At 40.4% G+C, this 23,653-nt stretch overlaps 1 protein-coding gene across 1 annotated transcript in view; it reads left to right on the plus strand.

The window, feature by feature from the left end:
* The window catches only part of LOC108797019 (vesicular glutamate transporter 1), a 158,476-nt gene that overhangs the window by 133,691 nt on the left and 1,132 nt on the right, over positions 1-23,653 (plus strand). The window contains exons 4-11 of the mRNA XM_018568583.1: positions 6,252-6,366; positions 7,829-7,916; positions 14,763-14,849; positions 16,330-16,472; positions 17,815-17,964; positions 19,271-19,403; positions 19,939-20,049; positions 22,511-22,638. Of these exons, the coding sequence (XP_018424085.1) occupies positions 6,252-6,366; positions 7,829-7,916; positions 14,763-14,849; positions 16,330-16,472; positions 17,815-17,964; positions 19,271-19,403; positions 19,939-20,049; positions 22,511-22,638 (955 nt within the window). The remainder of the gene's footprint in view (positions 1-6,251; positions 6,367-7,828; positions 7,917-14,762; positions 14,850-16,329; positions 16,473-17,814; positions 17,965-19,270; positions 19,404-19,938; positions 20,050-22,510; positions 22,639-23,653) is intronic.

A 23,653-nucleotide genomic window follows, 5' to 3' on the forward strand; every position in this document is an offset into this window, starting at 1 on the left:
CCCCCCCGCCCCCCCCGGTTGTTACGCCACTGCCGGACAGTAACAATTAAATTCATGTTGAACCATCTTCCCTCAATAAGCAGTGCGGGAATCCATGCTGCCCTGCAAGATTCCTGGAAACCTAACCAGGTACCTAACTTAGTTTTTCCCAAGTCATCTTCCAGGGCAGCATCTGAGAGGATAAACTAGGAATTAGCATACTTTTTCGGGGGGAACACTGGCAAGAGTACCTTACTGCCAAGAGTCTGATCACAACAGATGGAGGGTAACTCTGCAGTGCTACACCAAAGATTGTAACTCAGCTCAGTGACTTCCTTACAGATTTTCTCTGGTTGAAAACCTAGTTCCTCTGCCCAAGATGAGTCCAAGGCCCTTATTGAAGCTGGTCATAAACAATTCTAGAGGATGACAGGGCGATGCATGTCCAAAGCCACCAAGCATCAGTGTTATGATGTTTTTCAGCCTTTATTAGGCCCTAAAAGAGGTCACAAATATTCGTGGAACTCTTTAAAGAGTGACAGATGTCCAAGTAGTACCAGAGAAACCTTCTAAAGCCTTGTTAGATTTAGAAGCCAACTTCTATCCGATGGATGAAATATGATAAAAACAGAGGGATGCTAAACCTCTGTATTGATATACATGTCAAAATGTACCGTGTGTGACTGTACACCCACGGTCAACACCTACCTAAGATGCCATGGATCATGGCCTTTCAGGAAGGAAGGTATACATATATACTGTACCTATATGAGTACACCCACACCGACACATAAAGAAGATGCATAGTTTGTTTGAGCCTTGTCTAGGACATCTTGCTGAATGTACTTAGGCCCTTGATCAAAGACTGTCAATTCCAGGACTTCTGACCTTTTCATAAGCCAAGGGCACCCTAGATAAGTAAGTTGTACCTATCCAGTTAACCCCTAAGTTTAATAAAAAATTGTTTTATCATTCCCAGATTTTTTAGTTGTTTGAGCCATTGAATGCACTCACAAATCTCAAGATGGGGGTTTGAGTCTGAATATCAAAAATAGCATTCTCTTATCCCCCAGTTCAGAGCAAATGTAGGCCTTCGTTTAGTCATTTGTCAGGCCTTCCACATTCCACAGAATAGAGATCTACCTTTCTGGCCTGTGATCTTTATTGCCCCACAGCACAAGTGAGTCCCAAATAGCCCTCTAAGACTTTTATAGCTGTCTCTAATTAAAGGCATGCAACCAGGCATTCATCTACTACCAGTGGACAAGTTGATATAAACAGCTTGCTTGAAGAAGAGCCCTTCAGCCCTCTCTTTTGCTTACTGAGCTCAGAACTCCTAAAACCAGGATTGTTAAGTATTCACCTTTTATTCCCGTTTATTTTACTGTTGTATATATATTTTGTCTCTTTTTAATACTATATTTTTCTGTATATTTTCTGCACCGTTTCTTTCATTAAAGGACGATCTAAAAAATGTTAAGCTTATCTCTACTCTCTAAATACGAACTTAAAGTATCCTTGCCTCCATGAAGAGCGCTACTATATAGTGAATCCTGTCATATTCCTGTCTGGGAGGACAGCGGTATCATAGGTATTATTTAAGTGTTTTAAATTGTCAGAGCACTTGCTGGACGCGGTCTGTGTTTCCGTTAAAAACACATGGTGGCAGCGAACATTTGTGGGTATAGGGTTAACTGCGGAGTTAACCAACCCTTGTGATGATCGCTCTCAGTCTGCTGGCTTGAGATTGTGTCCCACGAGCTGGGGAATCTCTGTGCAGGGTGAGGCTGAGAGTGGTAGCGCTACGTCCTTGTGACACCACGCTTGGTTCAGCACTGTGTATAGTCACGTGTGATTGACGTACAGCGGGTTTGGGCCGGGCGTACGTCACACACAACCATGAACCCTGAAATATGTAGCTTGTCTTTGCAGTGATCTTGTTTATTAGGGCTTGTCCATATCTACTGCATTCAGGTGTGTGTCCAGAACAATGTTCTCAAATCACACATCTGGGTTCGATTCCCGTGCTTTACAAAAATAATCTGGCATACAAACACACTACTTTGATTTTCAACCATATAACATTTCCCTAAAGCATGTGCCTGGTCATGCAAAATGCCTTCTGAATGCAGAGAGCAGCCAGTATCCCTAAGCCATTCACACGCAGGGCAAATACAACCTTGACATTCTCCCTAATATAAGGCCAATTCTCCTGCGTGAAATCGAACGGAATGTAAAAACATGAAGTCGACCACCTAAAGCCATGCTTGAGGTGAATACAAGACAAAGCTAGTGATCTTCATGGTATAGCCTGGAAAAAATCTATGCCCCATAGAAGACCCCTAACAAAACATATGCTATATACACCCCAATAGATGTTTAACTGTATGCATCCGGTAAAAGGACGTCTTGTGCAGGTGAACCCCGATAACAATTATCTAAGTTCTAAGTCATAAGATCGACATTTATGATACAATACACAATTACAAAGTTGCATTTAACTAGGGATATAGCCTCCCCATAGCTACTGCCAATGTCTTTCTAGCTTCTTATCTATCTATTTTTAGAGAATAGTAATTTATACATTTTTATCTCAAATCAAAAAAACTAACCCTGCCACCCCTGCCATCTGGTTGCCATTCTCCGTTGATGGGGGGCGGGTGAAGGGGTGGTTATTGGCGGAGAGGGGGGTGCATTGCGGAACCTGGCCTTGGGGCAGCAGGGAGAGTAAATCCGGCCCTAATGCCACTGTGTATTTTATCCTGCTTGCCGCTCGTACAGCAAATTGCATCCATTATTACTTGATTTTCTTAAAGCCAAATATAATTCATAGCTGTGAAGCTAGACTTTGTAAGGCAGGGCTCTACGGAATGGGGGTCACGCTAGGTGTGGGTCTTGAGATACATTGGCTCGAAGGCACCAGTTAATGAGACATGCTGTGTGCTTGTGCACTTCTGTACATGCCACATGTAGGGCCAAGCCAAGAGCAGTGTTGATGGATTTTAATTATCCATTCAGAATTCTTTCCCAGATCTTTCTCAGCCAATTTACCAGCAGTACGTTAATGAGCTAGCAGTAGAACGAAAACCTAGTCAAATCAATAAATCTCCACTCTTCTGTATTTTACAGCATTTTTCTCCTTTCTTTCGGCTCACATGCTCATTTACAGTTCGCAGGGCATTCAACACTTCATTTAGCAGGTTGTGAACAGACATCTGTTAGCAAGATAGCTCTGTGAGGGACAGCAAAATAAACCAGGTCCTAACCTTGAACTTGAAGTTTTATGGTGTCCATTCCCACCTCTCAAACTTCCTGCTTCAAGAGAAACAACATGTGGAAATCATTGCATAGAATCTGACACAATGCATTGTTTCCTCATGGGAATGGATAGTGCACCATCTTGCTATGGATTTGCATAGTGATTTTGCATATATTTCCTTTATGTATTAGGCCTCATTCCTGCTTCTAGACAAACAACATGGGGAAATCACTGTATAGAATCTGACACAATGCATTGTTTCCTCATGGGAATGGACAGTGCACTATCTTCTTATGGATTTGCATAGTGGTTTTGCACATATTTGCATATAAAGCAGGTAATTGATTTTTAATGTCATTCAGACTCTGCTTTTACCTGCATTCAGTTTAGTTGTGTTTGGAAAAAACAGAAATGTGTGTGTTCAGAATCTGACTAAAAGATCTAAATGTAGCTACACACATCACATCACAGTTTTAATCAGGACCATCTACACACATGAAAAAGCGATCCGGGAACCATAAAAGTTGTTTATGCTTCTCAGATAACTTCTCCTTTTTAAAGAAAAGCTGAACACTGGAGTGCCGATGTGAATGATGCCCCATCGCTAGTGTTTGGTTTTCATTATTCAGGAAAATAGGAAAGAATGCATATAAATACTGTGTATACCCATATTCAGCCAGAAGGCAGATCTCTGTTCTCCTTTTCAGGTGCTTGTTAGATTTGCTTTGCTGAAAAATGCCTGTTGATTACAGAGCTCAATATCCCAAGCTCCAAATTTCAAAAAATCTGAATGAGCTATAGAGGAGACTCATTTGCATCTCTGTTGCTGTATATCAGAAAATCTGTGAATCTTCGGTTCGGTGTGTTACGTTAAGACAGTCCATTTATTTAAATGGGCAGGTCACCGTACTAAAAACCATAGTGTCGTTCCAGGTGAGTCCACACTTGTCCAACACAGTTAGGTGCTCCCACAGCTCATCACTGGTAATATTGTTGCAGAAAAAGTGGGTAGCAGCACACTGACATCCATCAACAAGGTGCACTAGGGTCAGAATGAATCAGTGACATGCAGAAGCTTTGCTTCTTGGTGAGGCATTCCCCAGCCCCACCGACAGCAATCCCAGCCCCACCCCGCCCCCAGCATGCCAAAGCCCCACCCATACCACGTTGAGGCCCCGACCACATCCTGACGAAGCCCCAGTTAGTGTGAAGGAGGGAGGAGCTGAGGCATCGAGATTGATGGCCTCCGTGGTTTTTTTTTCTGTTTTTTTTTATTGGACAGCTTGGACCAATGGTGCTTTGCCATTGGTCCAAACCATCCACAGAGTTTGCGTCTCTAACAAAAAGTAGAGGCTGTGACAGCTATGGCCTCACTAGTTAGGTTACACAATCAGTGGGGAAGCCCGCTGCTGTGTTACCTAACTACCTGTCAAAAGCCAGATGCAGCGCTGCCTGTAATTAACAGGCAGCGCTCTGTCCATGACAGGTTACACAACAGGGAGGATTTCCCTGCTGTGTAACCTGATAGAAGCCGATCTAAATGGAGAAAAATCTGTCAGATTCAGGCTTGACGCTGACAGCTTTTTCCTCCATAATACTAGGTGAGGCTCTGCCTCACCTGCCTCCCTGACCTCACGTCCCTGGAATGAAAGGTACTACAATGCAGTAAAGCATTTTATGTGCATTACTGCATGGTGCGTTAATGCAGAAAAGTGAGTGTTCCCTAAAACATTCATCTAACTGCTGCATGATTGCATTTGTTATTTTGAAAATCCAGTACAAAGAACAAGCAGTGGTGAAAGTACTTGTGGGTTTAAATATTTTTTTAGTTAATAAATTCTCTGTGATCCCCCTAACTGAAGGCGGTGTGTTGGGTGTGTCCTCTGCCTACATGCTTTGCACTGAAAGTGTCACATCTCAGAAAGTTGGAAGGTATGGAAGATGTTTTCCAGACTGGAGATAAGGTGGTAAATGGTGTCCTTGTTTACTTTGCTGGCCTGATAGACATCTCAAGCAGTACAATCTGTTGCCCATGGGCGAACCAGTATTATCACAACATTTCCAGAATACAACATAAGCAGTCTAGAGAGACAGCCGCCTGAGGGATCTTAAACATGACATTTGCACAGAGCAGGAGCTGGTCATCAACCATCAGGCTGTACCTGCAAGCTACAGAGATCCAAAGGAAAAGACCAGCTATACTTTGAAGAACATTCAACCACTGTAAACTTTATTCCCCTGACAGCATGAGCACAAAGTCCCCACCTAGGGCTTCTTTGGAGGAGAAGATCTCAAAGCAGGGACTCTCTGTTCATGTTGTCCAGATAAATACATTTACCAGGATTTGAATTTTCTTGCTACATGCAAGCCAATGGGGTCAGGCTAAGCTCCAGGTTGGCTTGTTACAGTAGCTAGCAGAATAGCAGTATGGTAGAACAAGAGATGCATAGCCTCTCATTTGGAAGAACTGTCACTCCTTTGCAACCAGTTGCCTCTGTCCCTCTTTCCTCCTTAATGGTCCCTTATTTTGGTCCGAAATATAGACCTCTAAACAAAAGTACTATTTATCTAAGAAAACGGTTATGCAGAATTACACCTTTCATCCAACCTCAATTTTATTTAATTTGATATTTTGAAAAAACACTATAAAGAAATGCACTAATGAAAAAAGCAATTGTGGTTAAACTTGATGGACTTGTGTTTTCTTTTTCAATCTATGTAACTATGTGGATTTAACTAATTATTTTTGTCAGAGGTCTTGACACATGATACAGTATATATGGTGCATTAGATATGTGATGGGTGTCAGTTTAAATCGAATACATGAGCCCTGTAGCGTTTAGTTAAAACAGTGTGTCATGGGTTATTTAATAAGGCAAAACATTTTACTTATAGCAGCCATTTATCCTTGGATGAAAATTATTTTGAGATCTGACCTTAGCCAAACAGTTCCAAGTTTTGACAACCTGAATTGTGAATACTCTATTTTACTGTATTTGTCTTTACATTACAGAGTGTTTGGATTTGCAATAGTTGCTACATCAACGTTAAACATGTTAATCCCCTCGGCAGCCAGAGTACACTATGGCTGTGTCATCTTTGTCAGGATCCTGCAGGGATTAGTAGAGGTAAGTCTTTGCATGGCCTGTTACAAAGATTTTCTTGTGGGTAAAAATGCAATCCTTTGTAGAAGATCCTTTAAATTACAATAAAGCTGATATATCAGTGCTTGTGCAAAAAGGCGACCTGTTGCCCACAACATTTGTTGTTGTTTCATTTGAAATAAGGAATATGACTACTTTCTTTTTTAGCCTTTTTTGCCAATGTTCTGTGCAAAGGAAATTCATAAATCACTGCTATTTTTTTTTAAACCAAATCTCAGGTGCTACTAACCACAAAAGCTGTCATTACAGCAGGCACCTCCAACCTATTACAGTTTGTGTGCCATGCTGATACAGTATATTTGTTTTTGTGAGCCCAATAAATGTTAAAAATAATCCTTAAAGGAAACCTGTCAGGGCAGCTTTTACCTGTCACGGTTGAGGCTCCTGTTTAGCACTGGAGAATGTCATGACCAAGCTTCTCAAGCCAGCACTAAATCTTGGGCATTTTAGCACTGTTGCCGGTGGTCCAAGCTCAGTGTGAGATAAGCTGCCCTAACAGACTTCTATTACAAAACTTACAATAGTCTTTGAGACTATTGTAAGTTTTGTAATGAAGATCATGCTTGTGTTAATGGTACAATGGTGCAAATATTCCAAAAAGCTAACTGACACGTACATGTTCCTACAGAGCCACTGATTGGGGATCACAGGTAAATTACGTAGGAAATTTCAATCAGAATGTTGCTGATTAATATATTTGTGGAACAACCTAGAGGTATTAAAACATGGAGCTAGCTGTTCCCTAAAAAAAAGATAAGAAAACAACCCACTGCAAAATTGCATATGCTAGCTGCTATATTGTAAATAACAATGTGCCACTGCACAAGGAATGCAGTCCTTTCAACATGGCCCACTTGCCAAGGTATGCAATATATTGCCCTTGAACTATCTACTATCGGTTTGATTAAAATCACTTGTGCTAAAAGTGTATTTCCACTTTTGCACTCAAATTTAGGAAAACCCCTTCATATGTTCGTTATGTGTTCCTATTCACACAGCATACTATAAAAATAACTTTTAAAAAAAAAACATACCTTTTAGATGTTTTGTTACATCAGGCAAAATGGCTGATTACAGGTTTTTCTGAGCCATTTGACAGTGGTCTATCCCAATGCAAAGCAACAAATATAAAATGGGTATTATCGCAATTTGGCAGTGAAAGTCAAAATACCCTTTAAGTTGGCAATACACGAAGTGAATTTCGACCTGTTCACGATGAACTGGCCAAATTCCAGCCGTGGGTGGCCCTGTCAGCACCCCCCTGCTCAACAATAGTCGGTTTTTCACTAGGCCTGATTGCTGTCATATGGGGATAGGGTGTGTGCATAGCTCTGGGCAAGTGTTGATTTGCTTAGCAGTTTGTATCAAATACAGTATATGTATGTGCATGTATAAAATAAGTTAAAAATGTCTTGTTGCAATTAAGGGAGTGACATACCCAGCGTGCCATGGAATCTGGAGCAAGTGGGCACCACCGTTGGAGCGCAGTAGGCTGGCCACAACAGCTTTTTGTGGTAATGTCATTAAAAACAATTTACTCTGCTTGTATAATTACACTCTACATATAATTTATTGTACTCGTGAGAAAGGTCTGCTGTGTGATAAAATTCACACAGAGTAAATGAGAGTGCTGAACTATTATTTCAGGATAGATACTGCAATGGGAATTCCACTCAAAACAATTACCATGAACGCTATCTATAAATCAACCTATGAAATCTATCTTTTGACTTCATTGTTTGGTAACATATATCAAACTATAAAAGATCATCTTTTGGCGATTTTACTCCAGGAAGATTATATCTAGTTGGTTGTTTTGGCTAACTGTGCTTTGCACATTTCTCTAGGCTAAACTCTAGGCAAAAAAAATTAATGTAGTTCTGTAATCATTTAAACATCATTAAGGGGGTTATTCTCTAAAGAGCCAAAGGATCCAGCGGTAGCTTCGGCTGATCCTTCGGCTCTAGGCACTGCCCAGATGAGAATAGGGGCGAACGGCAGCGAGTGAGCTGCCGGAGCTTCGGCTCAGCCGATCTAGATGTTGGATAGCCTGAGTCGAACTCCTTATGCACTTCGGCTTAGCCGATGGCAACCGAAGGCAGCTGATGTACGGCTGATTTTAGCCGATGTATGGTAGGAATTTTATGGGAGGAACCCCACCCCCTAAAATGGGGAAAAAAGGACGTGGGTCCCCCACTTAAATTCCACACCAGACCCTTGATCTGAGCACATGCCCGGCAGGGCAGGAAAGGGTGGGGGGGCGAGCAAGTGCCCCCTGTGATACCAGGCCACATGCCGATGGGGACAAGGGCCTCTTCCTCACAGGCCCTGGGGCGTTGTAATGTGGGGGCGTGGGCAGGGGGGCTTATTCATATTGGGGTACCCAGATGCACCCCCTCCTTGTGAATAACACCCATTCACTAAAGGGTTAAAAAATTTTTTTTAAAGACACCAGATTTAAAAAAAATTCTTTTAACCACTTGCCGTCCGCCCGTTGCAAAAAAATGGACGGACAGCACAGTCACATTGGCGGGTTGCCGTAACTAGACGGCATTTTTTTTCTGCTCGCACGCGCACGGGTAGAAAAAACCCGTCCGATGTGAAGAGCCGCTACCGGCTGTTTTACATACACACGATCAGCGGCTCTATAGCATGACCTTTGGGTGAGTCTCACTGAGATCCAGGGAAGCCCAACGAGTAGAAAAGGTAGGAGTCTTGCTCCAGTTGCATCCATTTCTTCATGGCTTTAAGTGTGCACTAGTCTGCTACCCTGCCAGGCAAACCACTGCATAATAACAGAGTGCGCCCTGAAACCCTTTCTTTCCATAGTTTTTGACTGTTAACCTCTTGCCGTCCACCGTTGCGAAAAAACGGACGGACGGCAGACTCACATGGGCGGGTTGCCGTAATTAGACAGCCTTTTTTTTCTGCTCGCGAAGGCTAGGGGAGAACGGGCAGAAAAAACATGTCCGTTCTTCACAGCCGTTACCGGCTGTTGGACATACAAACGATCGGCGGCTCTATAGCTGCCAATCGCTTGCATGTTGTGGCTGCTCGCCCCCTTCTGCAGTGCCTCCGCCCCCCTCATCCTGACCCCTTACCTTCAATCCCGGGATCCGCTGCCCCATCTGCGGCTCGGGAGGGTATCAGGAGGTAAGATGGGAGGGAGTTCAGCATCTTCCTCCTTGCTGATCTCCCTCCGTGCTGTGAATGCGGAAGTAATGTGTAATACATCACTGCCAGAGAGGAGAAGCTGATGAAGCAGACCTGTTTTGGGGTCCCCAGGTGACAGGGGTCTTAGAGAGCCCTAATGTCTCCATAAAGAGGACCTGTCAGTGTGCCTTTGCTATTATATAGGGGGATTGTTATACCCCTATTTAATAGCATTGACATTAAGCATTGACAATTTTTTTTTAAAAAACCCAAAAAATGTTTAAGTCCCCTACCTCCACGTTCACGCACAGGTAACTTAAATACGCGTCCGGTGCACCAGCGCGTGAAAACGACAATTGTGCTACACATGTTACATATACATGTGTTTACATGTCACTAAACTGATGAGCGGTAAAAACTTTTAAACCGTCACCTATGACCAATTTTGGGTATTGTAGTTTTTTGAGGTTTCGCGCGCACACGCAATTTTAAGGCTTGACATGTTTGGTGTCTTTTTACCCGACGTGACCCCGCCTTTTATATTTTACTAAAAAATTGGGTAATAATAACTGTTTTATCATTTAATATAGGGGAGACAGTTTTTTTTTTTTAAAGTTCGGTAGGTTTTCCTTAATATAGTAAAAAATAAAACCCACAGTGGTGATTAAATACCACCAAAAGAAAGCTCTATCTGTCCCCAAAAAAATTGTATAAAATGTATTGCCGTACAGCATTGCATGACGGAATAAATGTCAGTCAAAGTACCGCAGCGCTGAATACTGAAAAATGGCCTGGATGGGAAGGGGGTGTAACACCGCGGACCTCAAGTGGTTAATTAAAAACAAAACAAAAGATAAGTTTTTGACAAGTCTTTAATAATAAACCCTCCCCCAACAAAAAAAAATGATCAATTGACATAATCCAGCGTCAATCACGACGACCAGCATTGTCGACGACGATGACGGCGACTCAAAGAAATAAAAAAATATAAATAACAAAAAAATAAAAAAATATTTAAAAAAAACTACTAACACGCTGACCCGACCGCACGCGATGAACTCCCGCTGAAGCATCTGACAGCTGTCGGCAAAATAAAAACATATGGGTGGAGCTAGCGGTGACACCTAGCTCCGCCCAGCTGTTTCCTATTGGCTAGCACCTGCCAGTGTCTTCTAGCAGGTCCTGGGCCAATAAATAACAACTTTTTGTTGCTATTTGTCTTCAATGATCTGGCTGACTCATCTACTTGCATTGTGAGGTGAAGCAGTAAAGCAAAATGATTGTGCTGCAGTGTAGAAAAAAACAGCATATCCAATGAACAAGTATGGCTTCCCTATGTACTGTACATATATATTTACACATTATTAATAAAAACACAGTTTTTAAAACATTAACATTTATAATATTATTTACATCATGCACAGATTTAGCTGAATAAAATGTGCAAAATTACTCTAGTAAAACAGAAGTTAAGTGTCCTTGATGGACATTTTTGCAGCTCTGATGTTTTATTCCAGTACAAATCATAGGTAAGGTTCTTTCTAAAAATAGACAAGCACCTCAATGCTGCATAAATAATGCATGCTAATTGATTTGAAAATACAAATGGTGACCTTTTGGTGCCCATTGCTATTCCTTGGTAGATTAAGGACACCAAAGTCATCTGTTTTAGAGAAATGAATTTGTCACATGATACATTAAAAATTAATGTTACTGATCCTCTTATGTCTCCTGCAAAAATGGCAGAATAATAATAGATACATTGAGGGTGAGATTAATACAAGCCAAATTGTCAGCCTAAGCATTTACTGTATTTAGGTTAAGTTACAATTGCCAGTTCTTGTATAGATCCTAGAAAAATCCATAAATTGCATTATCTTGACTTCCTTTGTTTATTGTTCATAAAATATCTGCCAATTATTTTAGTGTTTTTCTCATTAATATTGTATATGGAATTGATTTCAATTGTGACTTTTTAAGCAATGCTGTAATATTTTTACAACACATTAATGTCTGTAGATAAAATATTCCTTGTTAGCATTCCCCTAAAGTGTTCTTTTAGCTCTTATAGAAAAGGCCTATTTATGTAACAGAGCTGTATGTAGCTTGGGGGCATTGGCATTCAGTACTGTGAGGCCCTATGGCGTACCTAGCATATCTGGGGGTGGGAGCAGAATTAGCCGGCGGAGGGTGAACAGCAGTTAGTATGAGAGCAACTTTATGCAGAGTGACTGAACTTAGCATATTAAAGTGCCTGACATGCAGGAGCCTAGAGACATTTGTGGCTATGAGGTCTGACGACCCCAAATTATGTGGGGGAATGGGAAAATCGTATTGAACACAGTGTTACCCTCATTTCTCCAAAATTCACAAATTAGTGACAAAACAATCAGATTTAAATCTTATCTCTGTGTTGGCGAGGTGACTACTTTCAGCCACTGAGCAGAGTGAAATCCTCTTGAAAAAATAACCAGCTTAAAACCCAATGACAGAAAGCAGATCAGTTTGAATGGAATGCAAAACATCTTAGCCAGGATGTCAGGATTTCTTACAGCTGAGTGTTTGTGATGCTGTGGTTGCTCTTTGGCACCCTCTTATGTCCAAACCTGCACACATCATCACTCTGCTGCACTGCTAGGACTCCTGGGTAATTCCTGTCTCACAATGATGATGTAGGTACCAGGTCACTTTATAACCTTCACCTTGTACATTCATTCTCTGTACTTGCGTTTGTTCTGATCAACCAAGTGTGCTGCCATTAGCCCTGATTTCCGTTTATGATCCTGGCTCTGGCTGACTGATCTCCTGGTTCCTGACTCCAGCTTTGTTTTCATTCATCCTGTTCTCTGTGCTCCCTGACATGGCTTGGTTGACTACCCGCTTTGGCATCTGACCCCTGGCTTGGCACAGACTTTGTCCTGGACTTTCTCCATTGTTTTTTGCCATTTATTTTTATTGTTGTTTTTAATAAATTCCTTTTATATTTTAAACCTGCACTTTAAGTTTCTTGGTTCCCTAACACAGGATTGGCATAGCATGTTAATGAGCCAGTTGTAAAGGGCTATCGTAAACCTTAATTAAACCAGAGAGTCCTAATGCAACCCTGCCCAAAGTAAACCCTGTCCCTCTAGTAGAGAAATACACATCTTTGATCTGAGATTGAAATGTCAGGGCAAACTTAAGGCCCTTAAGGGGAAACATGGGGTCCCCCCTAAAATTCCTAACCAGACCCTTGATCAGAGCACAGGCCTGGCAGGGCAAGAAAGGATGGGGTCAAGCGAGAAGGGCCTCTTCCCCACACACCCTGCGGTGTTGGTTGTGGGGGTGCGGGCAGTGGGGCTTATTCACATCGGGGCACCCAGATGCGGCCCCCCCGTGTAAATGAGTAAGAGGTACCTATTCACTAAAGGGTTGAATTCAAATTGTAAAAAAGACGCCACACTTTTATACAAAACCTTTAATTGAAAAAGAAAAACAAAAGACATGTTTTTGACAAGTCTTTTATTTAAATTAAAAAAATGAATCCACCAACATAATCCTAAGGTCAATCAAGAGTCCAGCGTTGTCCATGATGACTCAGCAAAATAAAAAAAAATAGAAATAAGAATTTTAAAAAATATATATAACACCCAGGGTGGAACTAGCAGTGACATCATCGCTTGCTCCGCCCAACTGTTTACATTTGTCCGGCACCTGACAGGACTTAGCTGTGAGCCATGATTGGGCAAAGTCATCATTACTTTGCCCAATCATGGCTCTTACAGTGAACTGTGCCATGACTGGGCAAAGTCTCTGTGGTCAGGTGCATTACTTTACCCAATCAGGGCTTCACAAGGCACTGTGCGGTGCACAAAGGCTTGTGGGGAACTTGGCGTGCGAACAGCCTGCCCAATGCCCTGATAGTTAACGTGTTCGCCGAACACACGAACTACCGATGTTCAAGTCGAACTGTTGTTGGACTCGAACATCGAGACCATCCCTACTTATATCATATTTTGTCTCTAGTAATTCATAACTGTATTCTGTGCAATAATATGTCACTTGTCAGATTGCAAGATCTTGTAAGGTGTAAATATAAATGCATTTAGAAAAATTGTCATAAAGAGTGTATCAGCTCAACATCATAAAACACTTCAGCCCCCCTTCAGCATTCCCCCAGATACTTGGATTGGTTATGCTAATTCTGTAAATGCCATCTTCAGGGACCAAAAAAGATGGCTGCTTTTGCAGCTCAGCAGCTCTCTATATCATAAAAACTAATGATGGCAACAAATAAACCCCAGAACTGGTGTAAGTGGCTGCAATGAATCCCCCTTCATTGGTGGTCAGTGGAAGTAATGCTTACCCTCCAGCATTGGTGGTCAGTAGTAGGCTGTAAAAATACCCCTACAGCATTGGCGGTGAGTGGCAGGCAGTAATAATAACCCCTACCGCAGATTGGTGGTCAGTGGCAGGCTGTAATAATGAACCCCTCAGCACTGGTAGTCAGTGGCTAGCTCTAACAATAAACCCTCCTTCCCCCAGCATTGGCAGTCAGTGGCTGACTGTAATAATACCTCCCCCAGCATTAATTTGAAATAGCCAATAGCAGGCTGGCTATTGCACACCTGCCCACTGCTTGCTGTTTACATTCAGCTGCCGGCTGTGGAATTCTGCCACCGGCAGATGAATGGGGTGGGGGGACATGGGGGTGGGCAGAGACTCAGTAGGGTTCGACCAATATCAGGCAACTGCTTGCTGTTTACATTGAGCTGCAGGCCCAGCTAGATGTAAACAGAATATTGGAACCTGGTATCGGTTATCAGCCTGAAAGGTGGCCCTAATTAGTATTGGTTCTTAAAATCCATATCGGTTGACCCCTAGTGGACAGTAGCTGCAGCAGCTTTGATGGCAGTTATAGCAAAGACCTACTAATTTAATACATAACTTCCTGCAATTTAAGCTTTAAATTACAGTATCTATAAAGCCAAAACTTTAGGTTTTGTTTTGGATAGAGTAGGGAATGGTCAAAATGCATGTTAGGCTTTGTCCTCTTTGGAATGTTTCCCTTCCATACTATGGTGCTAGAGCTAGTTGCCCACAACACAATAATCCTTTATCTTCTTTAAAGGTCAGTTTGAGGAGGCTTGAGTTGTGTGTCCACATGAAAAGATTTTGTGGGAGTAGATCTGACAATAAATGTTTTTATCTATTGTTACATTTTCTAGGTTCCTATGCTGGAGCTGTGGTGGCCATGCCTTTGGCTGGGGTGTTAGTACAGTATACGGGATGGAGCTCAGTGTTCTATGTCTATGGTAAGTTACAGCAGTACCACACAAAAAGTCAGGAAAATACGATGTACATTGTGCTGTAAATTAAAAAATCTATATAGTAGACATGTTTTGTCAAAATTCGGACGAAATTTCGAAGATTCGGATGTATCCGAATTCCGAATTATGCAAACGAATCCGAATTTCTGATTCTGAAATTCATTAGCGGTAGTCTGTACGATATTTTGCTTGTTGGACGAAATTTCGTTGCAGCAAGGTGACCTTAGACATTTTTTTTTGTTTACAGTCTGCAGAAGAGGAAAAAAAAATCGGGAGGTTCCTCCCAAATTGATACCAGACCCTTTAGGTCTGGTAGGAATGTTAGGAGGGACCAAGTTAAAACAAACAAAAAAAGTGTGTGGGGTTCCCCCCAAAAATCCATACCAGGCCCTTCAGGTCTGGTAGGAATTTTAAGGGTGAATCCCAGCTCCATAAAATGGGGAAAAAAATGTGGGGTCCCCCTAACATTCCTACCAGACCCTTGATCCAAGCACAGGCCTGGCAGGGCAGGAAAGGGGGGGCGATTGAGCGTCCCGCCCTCCCTGCGCCTTACCAGCCATGTGCCCTCGGCATTGGGAGGGTGTCCCCATGCCGATGGGGACAAGGGCCTCTTCCCCACAACCCTGACCCGGTTGTTGTAGGGATCTTTGGGAAAGGGGTCTTATTTGCATCGGGGTACCCCTTTAATTAAGGAGGCACCCCATAGACCTACTCATTCACTAAAGTGTTAAAATTCAAAGTCAATAAACAAACCACACTTTTAGGAAAAATCGTTTGAATTAATTTTTTTAAAAAAATGACAACGAAAACTCGCCACAAAATGACATCCTACCCGAAAGTAAACAGATGGGCGGAGCGAGCCATGGTTTGACATTCTTAGCTGTCAAATACTACACAGCATTCGGGAGCTCCGAATGCTATTCGTGAGCTCCCGAATGCTATTCGTGAGCTCCCGAATGCCATTCCGGTCTGTGAGCCGAGGTGTCATATGAAAACCTCGGCTCACAGACTTCTGGCAAATCAACAGGTTTAAATTATGGAGAAATGTAAATACAGTATATTGCAGGGATGTATTGCATATGTTTTCCATACATACGCTTTAAGCCATAGAATTATATTCTGGGCTGGATCTAAGTTACTTTATTTTGTAGCCAATCGCCTTTCGATGTGTTAACTCCTCCCACTGGTATACACTTTTAAGTATTCATAGATAATTGTCAGGGTGACCATTTCAACAGGTTGCTCTTAAGAAAAAAGAAAATCTCCCAGTTTGGATTTCTCTTTTCTTTCATTTAATATTAACATATTATTATTCCAAGAGCAAAGTAGCACTGGGACTATAAACAGAGCGCATAGAGACATAAGCTATTAGTATACCAATCTGTGTGTCTAAGTACCGTATTTGTAAATGTCCAGCTGCCATATTGATTTTATGGCCAATTGAACTAGATTTAATGATCCATAGGGAGCTTTGGTATTTTCTGGTACATGTTCTGGATTCTTGTCTCATATGAGAGCCCAGCACAACATCCCACAATATCAGAAGAAGAGAGAAGGTACATTGAGGAGAGCATTGGCGAGAGCACAGGTTTCATGAACCCACTGGCGGTGAGTTAAATTTTTTTCTACAGTAATACTAACAACAAAGTGTGGCTGTACCGTGTTAACCATAGGTAGTAGTTGTAGGAAAGTAAAAATGTAGATAATACCTTTTGTATAGTTAACTGAATATATTTTAGGTGCAAGGTTTTTAAAACAGTTTCCTTTATTAGGCATTGTTTCATACAAATAACAGAAACATCATATCTGCATATACACAAATTCAGCTGACATCAAAGCACATGGATTTGTTAAATCCACAAAAATGTTCATTGTACATACATCAGTATATGTATATAATTTTTTGTATGAATTTGTTTCTGGGTCTATCACTGATGATACCCTTTACGAATGTACAAGATTAAAGCCGAACTTAATTTATTACTAGTGCAATTGCTTTATCTCCTGGTACTTGCTCCCACTTCCTTCTTCCTCGTCTAGGCCCTAAGCAAGGATGACATAGTCCTCTGCTCCCACAGCCTCCTGGGATATCACGTTGCACATTTCAGGAGGCTGCAGGGCAGTCTCCCCACAATCTGCCAATAGTCATGCATGCACAGTAGGGGGCCCACTGTGAATGATTAGGAAGTGAGAGGTGTAAGTACCGGGTAAAGTGCCTCATTAAGTGCTTCACTCAGTTTTTAAAATGTTATTTTGTAAAATAAATAGTTTTTGAAACCCGCTTTTTAAAAAGTGTATTGAATAATAGTCTCTTTAACCTCTTCCTCCAATCTGTTTATTAATGTTCCTTAGCATGATGCCCTGTCCTAAGGATGTTGAGAAACAGCCTAATCTGTCAGCCTATAGAAAGACAGAGCAATTTTTTTAACAGTGTACAAAATAAGAAGCCTTACATGTTCTTTAAAATAAAAATATTTTGGTATGCAAATTAGCTAGGGCATTATTGCTAAATGAATTGACATGGTTTGCTTGCAAACTGCTTTACCTTGGATACTGATCTGTGCATGTGCAGTCCAGTGAACATACTTGACATGCCTTGGTGCTAAGATGAATTACCTCCCATGCGCAGGTCAGGTTCACTTTAACTAAAGAATTTTAAATCCGGGCTTACCAATATAATTGTACCTCTCACAAATGCCATCTGCATTTACTCTCTACAAGTAGTCATGTACTAATCTTCCTGCAGTTTGCTTCATCATGCTTATCATTTTCTCTCTTGGCCTTTCATGCTAAGCCTAAGACTGGCATTACTACCAGTATCAGAAGTAGTTTTGTCTGTGGTAATTTTAATTGAATACACATCAAATTACAAATGTAAATATATGTCATTAGAAAATGTATGTAAACCAAGTTTTTTAATTGCTGTATATGTAATATTGTCTTGTTGCAGAAATTTAAGGCACCTTGGCGAAAGTTTTTCACCTCTATGCCAGTATATGCGATCATTGTTGCAAACTTTTGCCGTAGTTGGACATTCTATCTCTTACTCATTAGCCAACCGGCCTATTTTGAGGAAGTGTTTGGCTTTGAGATCAGCAAGGTATGTGTTCTTTCTGGAAAAACTGTATTATTAACTTTCTAAGTCAAGTCGGGATCAATAGTCTCTATAAATAAATACATTTATTGTCATGTGGTTTTGAATAAAACTTTAGCGAAGCCCATTATAGTCAAAAAACACAGCCTAAAAGCCAGTTTAACAGGGTTAGCTGAGGATATTATTGACAAAACGTCTTTGAACAAGTAATCAAGTGATAGACTCCCTCCCACAACATTGCAAATTTTGGTGGTGTAATTTTTAGTTGTTAAAATGCCAATATACTTAAAAGTATCAGTGTGCTTTTGTGGTAAACATCATACACCCCACAGGTCAATGTATACAGTGCTATGTTATGACCTCTATATAGCACTACATTCTCAGGAAGTACATGTAATCACAGAAGCAACAGAGCATATGCTGCAGTCTCTGCATGTGTTAGCTAAATCCAACCCATCCCCAGTCAAGTGATTCCAGCCAGCCAATATTCAAATTCACATCTAGAGAGTTTCTTATGCCGTACTTGTTATTTTAAGTCCTGTATTGCAGCTATATTGAGGTGTAAATCATTGTAGACTGAGAACAACTGAAAGAAAACTAGTAACCAATGTTTATACCGAATTGCCTTTTGATGATAGTCCTCAGAACCCTTCATCAAGGAGGTCCTTGATCATTTTAAAGCCATTTTTCAATAAATAAAAATGAGCTGTGTTATGAAAGAATAGGTGCACTTAAAATAATACTGACACAAATGACAGTTCTACATCCTCAATTATACCTACTCCCGAACACGACCCCATTCCTTTTTGTTAACTATAGTAAACTTATGGATTTTGCAGCTTGCCCTCAGCCTCTGCTGCCTATGCTCTGTCCTGGTATAATCCAGAGCAGAGTTTCCACACTTGCTGGGATGATGACAAGACGTACCCCAAAGAAATATGGAAGTCCCCACAGCACCTTGGCATTTATGTCGGCCGACTGACACTGTTGTCTTTGGCAGTTCCCATCCTTACCTGGTACATGTGTGTCTACTCTGAATGTAGCAAGAAGGCTGCCATAGGTATTGGAAAACTTCACTGCCCAAAAGCTAATGGAGAAAAGGGGGATGAGGTCTAAAAAAAGGGTTATTACTGAGGTGCGCTTAACCTTTAATGCATGTATGATTTAGCCATGCCACAGAATTTGGTATGATGATATTTAGAAGCACATACATTACAAGCAAAAATAAACAACAGACTGCTACATTGCATAAACATATTATAAAATATTATTTTATCCTTTAAGGATCCATTGCTTCCTGTCTGTCTTACAGGTTGGTCTTCTCTCTGCACTACCGCACTTGGTAATGACAATCATTGTACCCATTGGAGGGCAGATAGCTGACTTCCTGCGTTCCAAAAGGATAATGTCTACTACCAACGTCCGTAAAATGATGAACTGCGGAGGTATGTATTGTTGACAAAAACAATTGATAGTGAAGTTGGGCAATGACATGATCTGCTTGGGACAATACAGCGTGGTTTAGGACATGACAGTCATTTTGTTGGCAAAGCCGCTTTAAGACTGCCAGCTTAACTATTTGGCTTAGAGATAACAAAAAGCTAAAATAACAAGCATTTAGATTGTCCAGATCTTTAGAAATCAACACCAACGATGGGGTTAGCTGAACCATGCCTATAAATGGGGCACATTGGGAAGAGATGTTGCAATGATTATTATATAGTTTGTTCAATTGTAGATTTGGCTTATCCATATGTATTAACTGCTGGCAGGCATGTGTAGACTGTGGTGAATTCACCACGACTAAGAATACAAAAAAGGCATTGGGTAGGTAAAAATATATCAAATACTCTTTAAGTAAGGTTTAATTCAAACATTAAAACATTTCTGCAAGCCTAGTCTCAGGATGACAGGAAGTTGAAAATAGTCATGATAATTGGTGATATTTATATATAATATTTTGTATGTGTTTTTCCATAGGTTTTGGTATGGAGGCCACGCTTCTTCTAGTTGTGGGCTATTCACACTCCAGGGGAGTAGCCATCTCTTTCCTTGTTCTAGCTGTGGGCTTCAGTGGATTTGCTATATCAGGTGAGTCATTAATCCAATAAGAATATATAATCTAGTGTGATCATTATCCCAGTAAAACCAAAATCCCAACGTGAAACACAAAAGCTTATTCAAAAAAAGTAGTGAAGATTGTGATGCACCAATAGCAGTCAGCCATAGCAAGAATTAAGATTTCAGACTGCTGCAGACTAATTTGTTGCTGTGTATTATTATATTGTTCCCACTGAATTTTACCTTACTTAAATTGACAAGTTTTCCTAAGTGATATATGCACCCAACTAATCCATTTCATGCAATTTAATTGTACCAAAGTCTGGACACCCCTAATGGAATAACATGTTTTCTTGATGATCCCAGGGAAAAGAAGACAGTCTTCGTAGGGACAAAATTAAACATGACATTTTTGTACACATTTAAACGCTTAGTTATTATTTACAGTATTTCTTGAAATAGGAAAAAATAAAACATGAACAGTGTCATGTACAACAGTTTGACCATCCTTCTAGTTGATCCATTATTGTTATTTTTGAAGGTTTAGGTTTTTAAATTAAATGACTCATTTGACCTTAATCAAAATCAGCTGAAGACAGTTCTCATCATGTTTTATTTATACCCAAAAGGTTATGGGCTTATGTAAGCATCTGAGTGAGGATCAGAAAAATTAAGATAAACGACTATTACAAAACAGATGAAGACTGACAATAAAAAGAAGGCAAATTTACCTGCAATTTTATCATAGCATCAATGTGCAAATTATGCAACAAAACACACAAGCCAACGGCATTTTGCAATGAAGTGTTGTGGTTTTATAAAACAAAAATTAAATCTATAGATGTACTCTACCTAAGGCACATTTAGAGGAAAAGGAGAAACATTTCAAGAAGAGAACACCTTACCAATTGGTTAAGCATGGTCTGCTTTGGGTTCGTTTGGTAGCCAGAGTAAATTTCAAATCGTTAGATGGAAGAATACATAGTACTAAGTATCAATCAATCTGGAAGGCTCCTGTGCACTAACATTCCATACACTTGAATAGGGCTTTGCAGTAGGAGTGTGTTCCATTCAAGTCTTTGGGATGTTAGTGCGCAGGTGACATCAGCCTAGTACTAGATTTAAATAGTCTGGGCTGCAGACAGCATGGGAGATCTCAGCTATCGGAGGAGATAAGTACGAACCTGTAGGTATAACAGGGTTAGCTGAGGATATTATTGACAAAACGTCTTTGAACAAGTAATCAAGTGATAGACTCCCTCCCACAACATTGCAAATTTTGGTGGTGTAATTTTTAGTTGTTAAAATGCCAATATATTAAGTTATGATGACTAAAACTATAATGAAAATATATTGACATTTTAGTCGACTAACTAAAACTAGACTAAAATGTTAGGGAGAGGCGATTTGGGAAGAGATCCTATCAGAAATAATCTCTTTGGATTTCCAGTTCTGTTTCCATCCTGAATGGATAGCTAATAGGTAACATGTGCAATGGCATTATAGTCAATATAGTTTTTTATTTTAATATTTTAGAGTTGTACTTCTGCTTGAAGGAATGATGAATGCCATATGCAAGATGTTATAATTAATGCATATCTAATTACTGGTCCTTTGTTGAAAATACTAAATATTATTGTTTCTTTATAAGTCTTAGTTTAATCTAATTTTAAGATAAATAAAGACATGTTATATATCAGAACAGTTAAATCTGAATTGCATGTTCAAACCTTAATACCATAAGTAATAACAGGTTAACAGATGTTTACTCCAGGAGTATATAATGAGATTGGAAATTCTAGAGAAATTCCTTAATCACTCTTTAACTAAACCCACTGGATTTCAGTATACTAAATCCCAGATAGCAAGCAATTGAGCTGCAAGTTTGAAAATGACTTGCTAAACTATTGCAGACTTGCCAAGCTTCACAACTTTGTTGCACAATTACAGCAAGTCTCCAGACCAGCGAGCTTGCAGAGCTCTTGCTAAGACCTGCAGGACTCTTGCTGTAGACTTGCCAAGCAAATTTGCTACAAATTCAAAAAGTGTCAACTAGAACTTGTGCTGCCAGTGTTCTGCAAGTCTACAACTTGCCAGGAATGTGTGCAACAAGTTAACAAGAATTACAATTTCACCCTGCCACAAGTTTGTAGCAAGTTGTCCTTGCTATCTGGGATTTACTGTAGATTTAGTTGACTAAAACTAAAGCAATTCAGATGACTAAACTATGACTAAAACTAAATAGCATTTTAGTCAAAAGACTGTGACTAAAACTAAATGGAAATTTGCTGTCCAAATTAACACTGCTCTGTATGTAACATACCGGAATCTGTATCTATAGCACACCGTTGGAACAAAAATCTACACACATACAGATTTAATTAACCAATCTTCCTTGCATTTTTAATTGAGTGAATAATACCTGCAATGTCATATGAATCTTATTTTATTTTTATACAGCATTCATATCTGTATTTATTGTACCATTTAGGTTTCAATGTGAATCATTTGGACATTGCACCTCGCTATGCCAGTATTCTCATGGGTATTTCCAATGGTGTTGGAACCCTGTCAGGCATGGTTTGCCCCCTCATTGTAGGAACCATGACAAAACATAAGGTATGGTAATATAACTTCCAGCTGCATAGTTATGCACTCTATTATTGCATACCCTCCACACAAAGGCAATGTCAACCACTTCATGACCAGCAATCAGATCAAAAGTGGGGCTTTACATTTTCACTGTTAAAATTGTAGCAAGTTTGGAATCCTATTCTCACTTCCTGGGTTTTTGTAGTGAGTGAGTTTGCAGAGAGTGAGTGTCAGCGAGACTTGTGACTTTGCCCATTAAGCAGCCAAGGTTTACTAGTCTGGATGTCTGTGCTAACTTACAGTTTTCCATCATGAAGTCTTTGGCAACTGGAAACTCCAAACTCCCCCAACTTCATTAGTGGTGTTCAGTATTCAGATGCCCCTTTACATAAATGGTCAGTGGTAAAGTGTCCCCTTATGTTAAGAGGTCATTGTCAGGAAGCTGAGATCATTGGTGTTAGTGATTACTTTCCTGACGTATAGGCTTGTGACTCTGCCAAGTGAAGTCCACATTGGTGGCAGAACTATCAAGCCACAGATTATACAAATGTATAGTTCTTGCGCTGCCATAGATACATACAGTTGTCAGGTTGTCAATTTTCCATCAAAAGCACTGTTTGCCACCATGTTGTTGAGAACACCATATACTGTGTCCTTGGCAACATGGTGACAAACAGCACCTGTCATGCCATGTCAAAGTTTGAAGTCTTTCTGCCACTCTGCAAAAATGTTGGGGGAAGGGGATTAACATTGTTTACCAATAACACAGAAACATTGACATTAAACACCAACATAATAGGGGCATTTGCACTGTTCTGCAATTAAATGGGAGTATTTACACTGACCACCAATGTGATCAATGTCCAGACCGATGAACTCTCTACACTTTGTTGTACATTCATACCACTAGGAATTATTTTAGAAATGAGGAATTTCATCATGTTTAATGGGCACTTGTTTTATTAATATATGCACCCATACATACAATATACACACACAAAAAAAAAGCATGTTGTATTATTGAAACGGGAAACATGTGTTA

The sequence above is a fragment of the Nanorana parkeri genome, unplaced genomic scaffold (genome assembly GCF_000935625.1).
Source record: "Nanorana parkeri isolate BGI_ZX_2015 unplaced genomic scaffold, ASM93562v1 scaffold1213, whole genome shotgun sequence".
Lineage (NCBI taxonomy): Eukaryota > Metazoa > Chordata > Amphibia > Anura > Dicroglossidae > Nanorana > Nanorana parkeri.